Here is a 15,131-nt window from a genome sequence, read left to right as displayed (position 1 = left end):
CAGAGGAGTTAACTTTGGCTACTTCTAACTTCCTTGAGGAAAATGAGCTTATATTTTATTTCTCAAACCATGTATTATTGGACGTAAACATTTGGAGCTTAAAGAACTGGTGCGTTCAGTAGCAAAGGAAAAAGGCTACGTGAAGTGAGGCTTATCAGAACTGACTACAGGGACAGACTCCCAGAAAGGATGGTAGCCACAAAACTGAAAATTTTATTTACCCGCAGAGCATAAAAGTTTTCACTGAACTTGACCATTGCCACTCAACATATTTACTCACATTCTCTTAAGAATGCAGGGCGGTGGCTCACGCCTATGAATCCCAGCACTTTGGGAGGCCGAGGCGGGCGGATCACTTGAGGCCAGGAGTCAAGACCAGCGTGACCAACATGGTGAAACCCCATCCCTACTAAACATACAAAAATTAGCAGGCATGGTGGAACATGCCTCTAATCCCAGCTGCTTGGGAGGCTGAGGCAGGAGAACTGTTTGAACCTGAGAGGCAGAGATTGCAGTGAGCTGAGACTGTGCCACTGCACTCCAGCCTGGGTGATAAGAGTGTGACTCCATCTCAGGAAAAAGAAAAAAAAAAAAAAAAAAAGCAAATGTCTCTGGGAAGGTTTAAAGCTTTATCTGACAATCACATATTACCAGCAAAATAAAGTGCTTGAGAGGTAGAGCAGCAGGCTTGGGCAAAGTCCTGAAAACAGAAAGCCTGAGGTACAAAAAGAAATGGAAGAAAATGCCAAAGACAAAATGTGTCCTGTTTAAAAGTTTATTTAGGACTAGCTCTCTGTGCTCAGGAGCAGGGGAGGAAACATTATTCTCTTCTCTCCTGCAGTGCAGGTCCTTTACTCCTAGGACCAGAAACTTGGGCACTGCCACACTGCAGCTGAGTTGTACCAGTTGTGTGAGCTGGCCTAGGCATTTGACAAACTCTTAACAGTTGCTACTCTCAGAAAGTGTTCCGAACCCATGTGTAATTTGGGGACAGCATGGATTCAGATGACTCTAGGTTTGATTTGTTAGAATGCCTCACTTAGCTTTAGACTGGAGCACACCTGGAAGAGGGCAATCAGTGTGGTCAGAGGTCTGAGATCTCAGACTACAAGGAATAGTTAAGAGGCACTATACAGGCTGGGCACGGTGGCTCACGCCTGTAATCCTAGCACTTTGGGAGGCTGAGGCCGAGGCAAGCGGATCACCTGAGGTCAGGAGTTCGAGACCAGCCCGACCAACATGGCAAAACCCCATCTCTACTAAAAATACAAAAAATGGCCAGGCGTGGTGGTGGGCACCTGTAAACCCAACTACTTGGGAGGCTAAGGCAGGAGAACCGCTTGAACCCAGGAGGCAGAGGTTGCAGTGAGCCGAGATCGTGCCACTGCACTCCAGCCTGGGCGATAGAGCAAGATTCTGTCTCAAAAAAAAAAAAAAAAAAAAAAGGCAGGGGGCACTATACTATACACGTACTGTTTAAAAGACATCACACATTTTTAGCCTCCCAGAAGAAAAGTTTTGTGGGGGAAGAGCAGTAAGGGAACAGTAAACATCTTTGAGATTAAATTTACTCCTAAGTGTGTTATGGGGTAGAAATTACAGGGACAGATTTTAGCACAAAGGAATAGCTTTTCAAAACAGATGTTGTTGAAAGAAGAAGACCAGATAAGACTAGATGAATTTTAGTATCTCACAGTTCCTATCTGTACCTCATAAGCCCCACATCCTCCCTGCCACCCAACTTTCTTGTCAAGTTTTTATGTTATCTGCTCCAGGACTGCTAAAATGCCTTGGTATTATAACCAGGAGCAATCAAAAGTGTGCCCAGCCCCCTCACCTGCATTGCCAGATCTAGGAGTTCCTTAGAAACGTGTTGATTGGCTCCTTCCAAGTTCCGAACCAGGTCACCAGCAAAATTGCTGTCCTTGGGAGTGAGTAGGGTATAGGCCACACCCTTCTCACCCGCTCTTCCTGTGCGGCCAATCCTATGCGTGTGGGTATCAATGTCTCGTGCCACATCATAGTTAATCACAGTCTTAATTGAAGGAATGTCCAGACCACGGGCTGAAATAAAAAGCAACCAAATTCTTTTATTCTTCATCTGTAGTCAAAAGATCAAAGTAACCAGAAATGCTAGTGCTCTAATAAGCCACATTTCCTTTATCTAGGCAAAGTGCATGGGTTTGGTGAGCCGAGATACAGGCATGTTAAGTCATCACCATAGATCCTATGATGTTAGGCCTTCTAGTGTAAGGGACTTTTATTTTTTATTTTTATTTTTTTGAGACGGAGTCTCGCTCTGTTGCCAGACTGGAGTGCAGTGCCATGATCTCGGCTCACTGCAACCTCTGACTCCCTGGCTCAAGCAATTCTCCTGCCTCAGCTTCCCAAGTAGCTGGGATTATAGGCACGCGCCACCACACCCAGCTAATTTTTGTATTTTTAGTAGAGATGGGGTTTCACCATGTTGGCCAGGATGGTCTCAATCTCCTGACCTCAGGTGATCCGCCCGCCTCCACCTCCCAAAATGCTGGGATTACAAGCGTGAGCCACCGCGCCCGACTGGGACTTTTATCTTTTACATCAGTAATCTGCCATGCCCTCTTCTCTTGCACTGGGAATATATTTTTAAAATGTGTCATGAAGCTGAGAAGTTCTCTCCTTTGTGGGAAGAAATATCAGTGTTTAAGGGTAGTTATTAAAACTTGACAGAACAAATCCAGAAATCATATTCCAAAAACTGTTCTCATCCTGAGTGAAGTTGCCCAACTAAGCTGTGTATAGTAGATCAATGTAAGGTATCTACTATATTCACACAAACAATAAGGGCATTCACTGCCTTTTTTTCCCCGAGTGACTTTTAGCTGCAGGGATTCTTTGATTAGAGAGAAATATTAAGTGAAAAGTGGTATCTAGAGCTCCAGACTGTGATCCCTGTGCTGAAATGCTGCTTCCTTGGGGGTGTGGGAGGGGATGGCCAGCCAGGCCAACAGTCGTTCCATCAGCCTGCTCAGATATTACAGGTCTTATGTAGTAAGACAGAGTACCCTTATAGCCTAGGAACTTAATGTTGTTGAAAAATTCATACTCTACCTGCAACATCTGTGGCCACCAGGACTGGGATGTCCTTTTTCTTAAAGTCTGAAATGACCTTGTTTCTCTCACTCTGATCCATATCCCCATGGAGCAGCCCAAGATTATGACCCTCCTGTTTAAGGTTATTCGCTAGCTCTTCAGCATTGGCTTTTTTAGTAACAAAGAGGAGGACACTCCCTGAAGAGGTAAATTCTACCAGACGCCGGGTAAGCCAGTTCCATTTACTAGGTCCAGAATGGAGAATCTCCACAATCTGTGTCACATCTTCATTTGCCTGAGAAGAAAGAAATGAAACAGATGATTGTGACATTGGAGCCACAGGCCACCTGAACAAGGACTAGGCATATATTTTCCACCTGCATCGAGAACACCTTCAACAATCCCAGTTCTCCTTGGACCTTCAGCAAGTCAAGTGCAGCTCAAAACTCACCTCTCCTTTCCAATCACCTTGCTCTCCACCTGGTGTACATACCTGATTTGTACACCCCACTACTTTGTAGAGCTTTCCTTAACAATAACCATGGCAAGCAACTGAAGGATTCTCTAAGCAGTCATAACTGAATTCCAAGTCCCAATTCAGAGAAATTTTCCACATAGCGCATATGTATAGGTAAGAAATGAAACCTGATTTTTTCCAGGCCTTTCAGGTCACCCTTTCCCTCCTGTGTAGGCCCCTCCCACAATAATTAAAACGTCAGTTCCAACCTAATACGCTGATACTTCCAGGCACATCTTTTTGTCTCTTTGAAGCCTTTTTAAAACAATTATAAGTTTTGAGACATTCAATAAAACAAAAAAAAAGCAAAATGAACAAAATCAACTCGTACCCATCACCTAGCTTCAATGATTCCCAACACTTTGCCAGTCTTGTTTCGTCTATCCCCACAACTTGCAAAATACCCAATCTCAAGCATGTTGCATCTATAAACATCTTTTTTTTATCTCAATAGTGAGAAATTAATTCTGTGTTCCATAATATGAGAAATAAACCTATTAAGGTCCCAACCAGCCCTGCTTAGGGTTACCTCTCCAATATCTCCCTGCACCACTCGAATAGGGTCGATCAGGATGTCTCTGGCCAACTTTTCAATCTTTTTCCGAAAAGTTGCACTAAATAAGAGAGCTAAAAGGTAAGATAAATTCTGTTAGAGAAACAATATGGTATCTTTATGCATACCCATTAAGCTTCTTTGGCATTCAGGATTATTCAGTTTTTTTACATAAGCTCACCTGAACTTTAAATTTAGTTTAAAAATTGATTCACTAGAGAAAGATTTGCCCTTGTTCTATTTTTATTACATTTTTAGTTAAGACAAGTTGTCAGTGTGGTTCAGAAAAAGACTCTTAATTTCAAATCAGCAGATCTGTACTGTACACTGCTTCTACCCACTGATAAAATTGTATAATTTAGGGCAGCTTATTTAATTTATGAGCCTTGGTTTTATCATCTATAAAAAGGAACAAGTTATATCTAGTGCTAAGATCCTGTCCAGCTCAGATAAACTCATTACCTCCCTCATTATGGTTCTCACCAATACACACATGATCATTTTTACTTCCATAACTCTGAGTGCTTATAAAATAAATAAGTGCCCTTTTTAGTACAAATTTGGTTTAACAAAGGTGCTTCATACATACTCTGCCTGTCAGGACGAACATGACTTGCTATGGATCGAACTTGGTACTCTGGAAGAAACAGAACAATAAAATTAATATTATAACCTGAAATACAGTTTGGGAAGCCTGGAAAAAGCCATTTTAGTAAAAGTCTTCATAAGAAGCTGTAAGAATTAAGAAAATTAGAAACCCCAGGCCGGGCGCAGTGACTCATGCCTGTAATCCTAGCACTTTGGGAGGCCGAAGCAGGCGGATCACTTGAGGTCAGGAGTTCGCAGCCTGGTCAATGCGGCTATCTCTACTAAAAATACCAAAAAAAACAAAACAAAAAACAACTAGCCGGGCCGTGGGGTAGGTGCCTATAATCCCAGCTACTCAGAAGGCTGAGGCAGGAGAATCGCTTGAAACCGGAAGGAGGAGGTTGCAGTGAGATCGCACCACTGCACTCCAGCCTGGGCAACAAGAGCAAAACTCTGTCTCAAGAAAGAAGAAGCTCCTAAACATATCATTCAGTATAAAAGTGAAAAATTTTCCCTCCATCCAACTGGGCTAGGTCTAGCAGTGTTCCAATCAGTAAAGACAGCTATGAGGATAGGAAAGCAAAGAGCCTCGAATGATCTGACATTCACCTACCCAAGAACACAGACCTTAACCTCTACGATCAAAGGCATATGAATAAAGATGAAGACAGAGAAAATATTCCCCTTATATACAAAGGCACTTTGAAATTTCCTCAACCCAATAAAACCTAACATACTTTTCCAGAGAAAACTCCTAAAAATGTTCATCTTAGCTATATTTCTATAGTCTAACCCCATCCAGGAGTATTTTTAGCTTCTCTCATGCTGAAAAAATAGTCTAGAAAGACATGGAAAAAAAACTAGTATCATGAGGACGGGGACAGAAGAAACTGGTATTCAAGGCATACCAAATCCCATGTCAAACATTCGATCTGCTTCGTCAAACACAAGGTAAGAGACTCTTTGAAGATTGGTAGCTTTCTTTTTCACATGATCTATCAGTCGACCCTATGAGATCAACACAATGAACAGTAAGTATAATTAAAGGCATTCACAGGGACTTTCTAAGCAGTTGCACTCCTGGCAAAAGTGCTAATTCTCTAGTCTCAGACTGTAATAGATACTGGTCCAACAGCCACGTACCTCATGCACTACTTAGCTCAAAGGAACAGAAATTTTAAAAACTCAATTGGCTTCTTCATTTACACTGTGATTTAAATTCTGTGGGAAAGTGGCCAGAAGCAGTTTTTGAGGTATTCTAAAGTGACCTGATTTAAAGCATAATGACAGGTTTCAATGTTTAAACTACACTCTTCTAGGCTATTCTGACCATATGTATCTTTCTGATTCTTGATGAACTTGGCAATCATTTTGTGGGAGAGTACAAGAAAAACTATTTGACATAGAGGGGAATTTGTAGCTACTAGCCTATATGTCACAGAGACTCTTACTGAACTGCTAATTTAGCCACCAATCAGAATTAAAACCACAGGCTGCCGTTCATCAGAATATTTTCAACCCTGCTTTTACCACACTTTAGGGGAAATTCTCTGCAAAATTAATCATGTTTTCCATACTGAGGGAGGCTGAGAAGCCATTTAAACACAAGGCATACTTACTGGGGTACACACAACAATCTCTGCCCCCTCCTGAAGGGCCTTGGCCTGCTCCCACATACTCCCTCCTCCATATACAGCCACTGATCGAAGATTATATGCTTTTCCAAACCGCTTACATTCTGCATGGATCTACAAAGTTGTGAATAATATATTAACAAACTGTGGCACTAATACCCGTCACAACCCAAACGAAGTTCTGAAAAACAGAATATGATGTCATAAAAAAATCGAAACCTAGAACATACTTTAAAATCATGATTTTATTCATAAAGGTATAAATGAATAGAATACCATTATCGCATCTCAACAGATTATCTAAAATCTTCCTTTATTCATTTTACCCCCTTCTCTTCTTGATCCTGTCACTGCTTTTCTACCAAGACAAAATGAATTCATCCTACAGAAAAACTGTCAGCTTGTAATACAAACAATTCCCGTATCACAATAGGCTTTTCCTCTTAAAAACAGTAGTTCTGGCCGGGCACAGTGGCTCACACCTGTAATCCCAGCACTGTGGGAGGCCGAGGCAAGCAGATCACTTGAGGTCAGGAGTTCGAGACCAGCCTGGCCAACATGGTGAAACCCCGTCTCTACTAAAAATACAAAAATTAGCCAGGTGTGGTGGCGTGTGCCCGTGATCCCAGCCTCTCGGCTGAGGCAGGAGAATTGCTTGAAACTGGGAGGTAGAGGTTGCAGTGAGCTGAGATCATGCCACTGCACTCCAGCCTGGGCAAAAGAGTGAGACTCTGTCTCAAAAAAAGCAAATAAATAAAAATAAATAAAAACAGTAGTTTTTAGGGGAAAATATGTATTTGGTTATATAGAAAATATTTAACACATAATACTTTCCAAAAGTTTTCTGGTAACACAACACTGTGAATCTACTTAATGCTACTGAACTGTACATTAAAAATGGTTAAGATAATCAATTTTGTGTGTCTCTTATCACAATTAAAAAAAAAGTTTCCTGGTCATTCTACCTCACTTGACTGGCTGGTCCCTTGCTAGTCCACATATAGAAGGAGGCATTCTATAGAAAGCACATACCTGCTGGCAAAGCTCCCTGGTAGGACACACAATCACTGCAATTGGTCCATCACCTGGTTCCAACTCCTTCTGGTCCATTATATGAATCAACATGGGCCAAATGAAGGCTGCAGTTTTCCCACTACCTGTTTTGGCAATACCAATCATGTCTCTACCACTTAATGCCACAGGCACACCCTGGAGAAAAAGTAAAATATAACCACTCTAAAACTTCAATTCTAAAGATGTATTGAAGCAAATCCTGGGGAACGATAAATGACTACTAATGACATTTTTATTTGCAATGGAACAAAACATATCCGGTGCTATGCATACTGGTTGTGAAACAGAAATATCAATATCCAACATTCTCATTAACTTCTTGATTTATAGGAAATAACATCATTCTCATTATGTGGATATCAGCCACCACTTACAGAACAGAAACAACTCCATTTTGTTTAAAATACAGAAATGAAAAATCAAGGCCGGGCAGTGGCTCACGCCTGTAATCCCAGCACTTTGGGAGGCCGAGGTGGGCAGGTTGCCTGAGCTCAGGAGCTCGAGACCAGCCTGGGCAACACGGTGAAACCCCATCTCAACTAAAATACAAAAAATTAGCCAGGTGTGGTGGCGTGCACCTGTAATCCCACCTACTTGGGAGGCTGAGGCAGGAGAATTGCTTGAATCTGGGAGGCAGAGGTTGCAGTGAGCCAAGATCGTGCCACTGCACTCCAGCTTGGACAACAGAGTGAGACTCCGTCTCCAAAACAAAAACAAAAACAGAAAAATTGCAACTTATAATGAAGGGTTGCTAAAATTTAAAAAATTTTCCCCCCTTAATAAGGTACAGACTATCTCATTCATATACAGAAAATGAGAATTTTCTGCATAAGGATAAATAAATCCCATATATAAATGGGAAAAAGAAGCTAAAACTTTCAGTAATAAATGAGAATTTTCAAGTGACGGACAAAGGAATTCTAGTCATTGACAGTGCTAAATTTGTCCATATACGAACCTTTTTGGTTAGGTTTAGGCCTAATAAATTGTTTTCTTCATACCATATTTTCAACATACGTATCAGATACAAAAGAATATTTGCCAGCCATTTAGTGACTTCTTAAGAGTGATAAATACCTCTATCCTTATCAATAAGGTTCTACACAAAACACTGTTTTACTGCTGTGATTTGTTTTTAAACTAATATAGTCATGAAAGATTACCCTAATTTATTTTTCTTTCATTATGTTTTACTTACCTGGCACTGTATTGGAGTGGGCTGTGTGTATTCAGATTTCCGAATCTGGTGCATAAGTTGTTCGTCAAACCCAAAATGAGCAAAGCTACTTCCTGGTCTAGGAGGTGCAGCACCAGAGACCTAGAGATAGAGACAACTCCCCAGAATGACTTGTACTTCAACATTAACAGCATTTGAAGTTCAACAACACTTACCTGGATCTAGCATTTTAGCTGGAGTATGAAGTAAAAATACAAGTCTGTAAGCCAAAATCATACAATGAAAAGGCAAAACCTCAAATGGTAACAAATATAAACCTCATATTAAAAACTCCATGATAAATATTCCCAAGATAATTGTCATACAATTTTAAATGATTAAAAATTTCTTAAATCAAAATTAATTTTCTCATAACAAATAAAACGGAAAAAAAATTGTTCAATGAATTGGGAAGTCATAACCGTTCTTTTGCCATTTTGCATTAAGTATTAACCAGATGGTAGAAAAAAATTAATGTATCTTACTCTTGAAATGAAAATTCCAAGTGGGCTCCAAATAAGACAAGTCTACACATGCTGGCTTCCAAGATATAATCTACTGCCTCCATTTTCAGTTATGCTTGATGAATTAATGTCTCACTTAGTGATGGTCCAGCCACTGTCAAGCCCTGTTCAAACTGCACCCTAGGTGAAGAATGGGGCTTATAATCTCCATTTTGTCCCCCAAAGTGGTAACCTTTCAATGCTTCTCTGGTGATGTTGATATTTCTAATCAGGATTTCAGGGGTTTTACTTAAAAATTTTCTTGGGTCATTGGGGAGGTGAGTAACCTCTTGGAAAACAGACAAGTGTACATACACAAATACACACCCCTCCTGGAAAACAGGAGTTTAAACATCGTGTAGCAACTGATAAGGTGCACACAGGCGAGAAAGTTGTCTATATCAGAGCAGATAGCATAGCATATTTTTTCTGTGTGTTTCATTTACCATCTATCAGCACCTTAAACCAATGTAGCCAATGTGCAGCCCAAAACTTTCTGGTAGGCAGTTTAAACCATTCTGAAATTAGTACATGCATATTTTTTAAACGTATTAGTTTATTCTAATTTTTAAAATAAAGCATACTATATGTAATTTGACAGACAAGTTTATCTTAATTTCAAAATATTCTAAGATATCATATGTTAACATCTATTCATTTTGTTTCCTCTTCCTTTAGATGGGGACTCCCACCCTTCATCACTAGTCCATCCAGCACAGAACATACAAAACTGACCGAAATATGAAAGAAGAAAATGATCCTATCCTAAAACAGCATCTAGAAGACTAAAACAATCAAATTAAGAGACATGATCAGAAGGGATATAATAATTACTCTGGCAAAGACAGTTCAGAGACCACTAGAAAAGAAATTCAAGGTTATTAGTTTAGATGACCAATAATACTAAATCTGGACTAATTAACATTAATATAAGAATATTGAGCTTAATGATTGTCTTACCCGAAGATTGAGCTTATGCCGGAGATCTATTAACTGCTGTGGAGTGAGGTTGGTTATCTCTTCATGCTCATTGTAAAAGTTTTTTTCAAATGGTGGATAGTCAATCTGCAGGTCCAATTATTCAAAGTTAGTCTAGAATTCAAGAGTCAATTCTGTAAGTTTGATTTTATTGCAAAATAATCTTTTCCAAATTTTACACAAGTAAAGCCATTCCAGCTAGAGAAAGCAAAAAAATTTATTTATTCTCAACTTAGATCCTAAAAAGTACAGCTAATTTGTTTTCTGTTCCTGTTTTCAATATAAACACCAACCTACTTCTTTTTTTGGTTGAGACACAGTCTCGCTCTGTCACCCAGGCTGTAGAGGAGTGGTGCAATCCTGGCTCACTACAGCCTCCACCTCCCAGGTTCAAACAATTCTCACGCCACCTCAGCCTCCCAAGTAGCTGAGATTACAGGCATGAGCCACTGTGCCTAGCCTAACACCAACCTACTTCCTAAAGAGACTCTTAAGGAAACCTCGAATTTGAACAACATTGAAGCAGACTAAGGAATCTCTCTATAATGCCAAAGACCTCAGAGGACAGAGAAGATATTTCACCATATAACATTTAAATATGTTTTGAATAAAGCTGTTTAATCTAGCACTAAGCATTTAAAAACATTCCTAATATTTATTTTGGAGATAGCTCTGCTTTTAGAGGGAGTTCTATTCTGTTTAAAAACATGGAGTTGGCCAGGCGCGGTGGCTCACGCTTGTAATCCCAGCACTTTGGGAGGCCGAGGCGGGCGGATCACGAGGTCAGGAGATCGAGACCACGGTGAAACCCTGTCCCTACTAAAAAAAATACAAAAAATTAGCCGGGCGTGGTGGCGGGCGCCTGTAGTCCCAGCTACTTGGAGAGGCTGAGGCAGGAGAATGGCGTGAACCCGGGAGGCGGAGCTTGCAGTGAGCCAAGACTGCGCCACTGCACTCCAGCCTGGGCGACAGAGCGAGACTCCGTCTCAAAAAATAAATAAATAAATAAATAATAAATAAAAACATGGAGTTGTTTATAACTTTTAAAAAACATATGGCCAAGAATTTCCAATTCCAGAGAGTAGTAGTCACTTCTATTATTCTTTTCATAGCTTACTGTAGTAGGTATACAAAACATAAGCACATCACCACCTATCAATTTGGCTAAATTACTTTTATAAACTTTTTATTTTTTCAGAGACAGGGTCTTGCTATGTTGCCCAGGCTAGACTCAAACTCCTGGGCTCAAGTGATTCTCCTGCCTCAGCCTCTCCAGTAGCTGGGACTCCAAGCATGTGCCACCATGCCTGGCTCTTAAACTTATTTTTTAAGAAAAATATAAGCATTCTATAGGTAGTTAAAAAAAAATCACAGTTCTGGATACATAAAAAAAATTGGCAAGAAGAGTGACACTGTCTTGTATTTTCACAAATCTCTTTATTAATGTCGACTTAAATAGCTCCTACTATATTCAAATTGTTGCAATAGGTTAGTTTTATTTAAACCTATAAGAAAATCTGGCCTCCAGGCCAGGAGCAGTGGCTCATACCCATAATCCCAGCACTTTGGGAGGCTGAGGCGGATGGATCACTTGAGGTCAGGAGTTCGAGACCAGCCTGGCCAACATGGTGAAAGCCCGTCTCTACCAAAAATACAAAAATTAGCAGGGCGTAGTGGCACACACCTGTAGTCCCAGCTACTCGGGAGGCTGAGGCAGGAGAATCTCTTGAACCCGGGAGGAGGAGGAGGTTGCAGTGAGCCAAGGTCGCGTCACTGCACTCCAGCCTGGGCGACAGAGCAGGACTCCATCTCAAGAAAATAAAAAAAGAAAAAAAAAAGAAAAGAAAAAAATACGTAGTTGAAAAAGAGAGGACAGTATCTTAGTAGCCTTTTCAGATACCTTTTTTTTTTTTTTTTTTTTTGGAGATGGGAGTCTTGCTCTGTTGCCCAGGCTGGAGTGCAGTGGCACGAACTCAGCTCACTGTAACCTCCTCCTCCTCCAAGGTTTAAGTGATTCCCCTGCCTCAGCCTCCTGAGTAACTGGGATTACTGATGCCTGCCACCAATCCCAAAGACGGGGTTTCACCATGTTGGCCAGGCTGGTCTCAAACTCCTGCCCTCAAGTGATCTGCCCACCTTGGCCTCCTAAAGTGCTGGAATTATAGGCATGAGCCACCGCACCCAGCCCTTTTCAGATACTTTTTATTTTACACTAAAACTTGACAAGCGGTCATTTCCTAAAAGTTATTTTCATTGTGTAATCTGAAACCATATTACTGAAGTTTTCACTCTCTGTTACATTATAATCCATTTATCTATCATGTATTTTGAGTTGAGCTTTTATTCATGCTTGACTTTGTAATGTCATACATTGATCATTTGGAAAATACTGGTTCACTGAGGTTATATACAGATCATCCAGATGTTAACACATTTCATTATATTAAAAATCAGTTATTAATATCACCATCAATTTTGTCACAATGGTCTTTAAGTACTGAAAAGCTGTCAAGCCTACTATGGTAGATTAAGTTTTCCAAATTCTAATTTTTGCTTGAAAGCTTTAATTTTTTTTTTGAGATGGAGTTTTGTTTTATTGCCCAGGCTGGAGTGCAATGGCATGATCTCAGCTCACTGCAACCTCCGCCAGGTACAGTGGCATGCACCCGTAGTCCCAGCTACTCAGGAGGCTGAAGTGAAAGGATCGCTTGAGCCAGAGGGTTTGGGGTCAGTCTGGGCAATATAGCAACAACAACAACAAAAACAGTAAACACAGGCCAAAACGTTCCCAGTTTGAAAGAAAGATGTCATGGCTGGGTGCAGTGGCTCACGCCTGTAATCCTAGCGCTTTGGGAGGCCGAGGCAGGGGGATCACCTGAGGTCAGGAGTTCAAGACCAGCCTGGCCAACATGGCAAAACCCCATCTCTACCAAAAATATTAAAAAAAAATTAGCCAGGCATGGTAGTGGGCACCTGTAATCCCAGTTACTCAGGAGGCTGAGGCAGGCAGAATTGCTTGAACCCAGGAGGCAGCATTGCAGAGAGCCGAGATTGTGCCACTGCACTCCAGCCTGGGTGACAGAGAGACAGAGAGAGAGAGAGAGAGAGAGAGAAAGAAGAAAGAAAAAGAGCAAAGAAAGAGAAGAGAAGAAAAAGAAAAAAGAGAACAGAGGAAAGAAAGGAAAAAAAGGAAAGAAAGGAGAGAAAGAGAGAAAGAAAAGAAAGAAAGAAAAAAGAAAGAAATAAAAAAGAAAGAAAAAGAAAGAAAGAGAAACAAAGAAAGAAAAGAAAAAGAAAGAAAGAAGTATTGGTTCTGGAAAACAAGTACAATTACTTGAAAAAAAAGTTTTAATTCTAAAGTCAAATGTAATTGATTCGGCTATACTTTTGAACAAGACAGGCTATAAAGCCTCATGGAATTTGTGGCTCAACCACTTACTAAAGATGACAAGATGCATACGCTCATGACGTAAGAGTATTCCACTATTGAGAAAATCTAAATGTTAAAGCTGAAGTAAAGTATTAGCTTGAAACAAGAGTAAAATTCAGCAAGAAACACCATACCTCTGAATGATCAATGGGGGGAAGAGGATCAATGATTTTTTTGGTAGGTGCAATTGGATTTCCGTCACTATCATATTCTAGATTGTCTTCCTCTTCCTCCTGAACCACACCAGCAGTTGGGTTTTCTGCCATGTATCGAAAATAAGCTTCCTGCAGGAAAGCACAAGAACATAATCACACCCACGTACAACTGAGAATGTTTCTGCTCCTGTAATTAGCGCACATAGTGTACCAGATGACTGCACAGTTAAAATACCTACCAAGTAAGGCAAGACCCTTACTAGCAATGATTCCTTTAATAATAGCAATATTCAGAAGAACAATCAGAAGAAATGAATTAAACAGTTAGTACTATTAAATGTTGCAACTTGTTTAATAGAAGACTTACAAATATGTCTGTTCCACAGCCTTCCTGGAGTGGGGTGTCTATCAACCCTGCCCAGAGCCATAGAACACATGCTGTGGCTTTAACAATCCAAGTTTGGAAGTTAATACTAATTAGAAAGGTCACAAACCTGGAAAGGGCTACCACTCACTCTGATTCTCATCACTCCACAACTGAACAATGGGGGAAAAGAGACTAATGGACAGTAATTAATGTTCCAGCTTGAAATACAAGAACCACAAACAGGACACTTACTAAGAGACAGAGGTTAGATGTTACCAAAGGCCATCAATAGATCCCACACTACTCTACCACTTGATTTATCAGAATAAACATTAATTTTGGATTTAAAAAGAAGCAAGCTGAATAAAGCTCGTATTTGCTTTGGATGTCATAGTTGATCAAAAATTCCATCTTCAATATGGGGGAAAGCCATGTGAATCTATGTATTACCAATTGGTCACACAGGTACAAAAGGAGCAAATCAAATGACATTCCCTGCTGAATGTCAGGAATGGCCATTTCGAGTGAAGGCAAGCTCTAGCTTGTCCCCAGTATAGACTTTGTGGATAAAAATAAAAGATAGAAATACTGCATAGGAACTCACTTGGTCATCTTCCTCTTCAATGTCATCTCGAATACCCCTGGAAAAACAAGCGGAGAAACAAACTTCCCTGCAAATGTTCCACATACCCAGCTCCATACTTACAGCAGATTAGTGTTGAATTCCATACAGCACAGGAACTCTCAACACTAACAATAACAAAGCAGCAATGAGCACACTGTAAACTATCCACCCCCTTATATATATGTGTAGCTGCACTCTATAATCTGCAGTTCGCATTTCTTTTAAATGGGATGATATGATACCCCTAGAAACAGCAGTTACCAACAAGGATATCAGACGTAAAAACTTTCTGAAGACAGATACCAAATAGTCCTAGTTTTGTGAATCCATACAACAAACAATGTGGTTGTGAAAAGTATTTCATACTAAAAAGAAAAAAAAATCTTGTATTTGGCATATACTAGAAAGAAGGTCAC

General features: G+C 40.3%; 1 protein-coding gene across 4 annotated transcripts in view; it reads right to left on the bottom strand.

Moving 5' to 3' along the window:
* DDX42 (DEAD-box helicase 42) overlaps window positions 1-15,131 on the bottom strand; it is a 45,993-nt gene that overhangs the window by 4,026 nt on the left and 26,836 nt on the right. For all 4 annotated transcript variants that reach the window (XM_063628299.1, XM_055258619.2, XM_055258617.2 and 1 more), the window contains 11 exons: window positions 14,695-14,731; window positions 13,703-13,852; window positions 10,121-10,225; window positions 8,640-8,759; window positions 7,400-7,576; window positions 6,353-6,481; window positions 5,642-5,741; window positions 4,735-4,782; window positions 4,122-4,219; window positions 3,094-3,370; window positions 1,838-2,064 (listed from right to left, as the gene is read on the bottom strand). In XM_063628299.1, the coding sequence (XP_063484369.1) occupies window positions 1,838-2,064; window positions 3,094-3,370; window positions 4,122-4,219; window positions 4,735-4,782; window positions 5,642-5,741; window positions 6,353-6,481; window positions 7,400-7,576; window positions 8,640-8,759; window positions 10,121-10,225; window positions 13,703-13,852; window positions 14,695-14,731 (1,468 nt within the window). The remainder of the gene's footprint in view (window positions 1-1,837; window positions 2,065-3,093; window positions 3,371-4,121; window positions 4,220-4,734; window positions 4,783-5,641; window positions 5,742-6,352; window positions 6,482-7,399; window positions 7,577-8,639; window positions 8,760-10,120; window positions 10,226-13,702; window positions 13,853-14,694; window positions 14,732-15,131) is intronic.

The sequence above is a fragment of the Symphalangus syndactylus genome, chromosome 20, assembly GCF_028878055.3.
Source record: "Symphalangus syndactylus isolate Jambi chromosome 20, NHGRI_mSymSyn1-v2.1_pri, whole genome shotgun sequence".
Lineage (NCBI taxonomy): Eukaryota > Metazoa > Chordata > Mammalia > Primates > Hylobatidae > Symphalangus > Symphalangus syndactylus.
The sequence above is the reverse complement of the archived record's forward strand: the minus strand, read 5'-3'. Positions and strand labels throughout refer to the sequence as shown.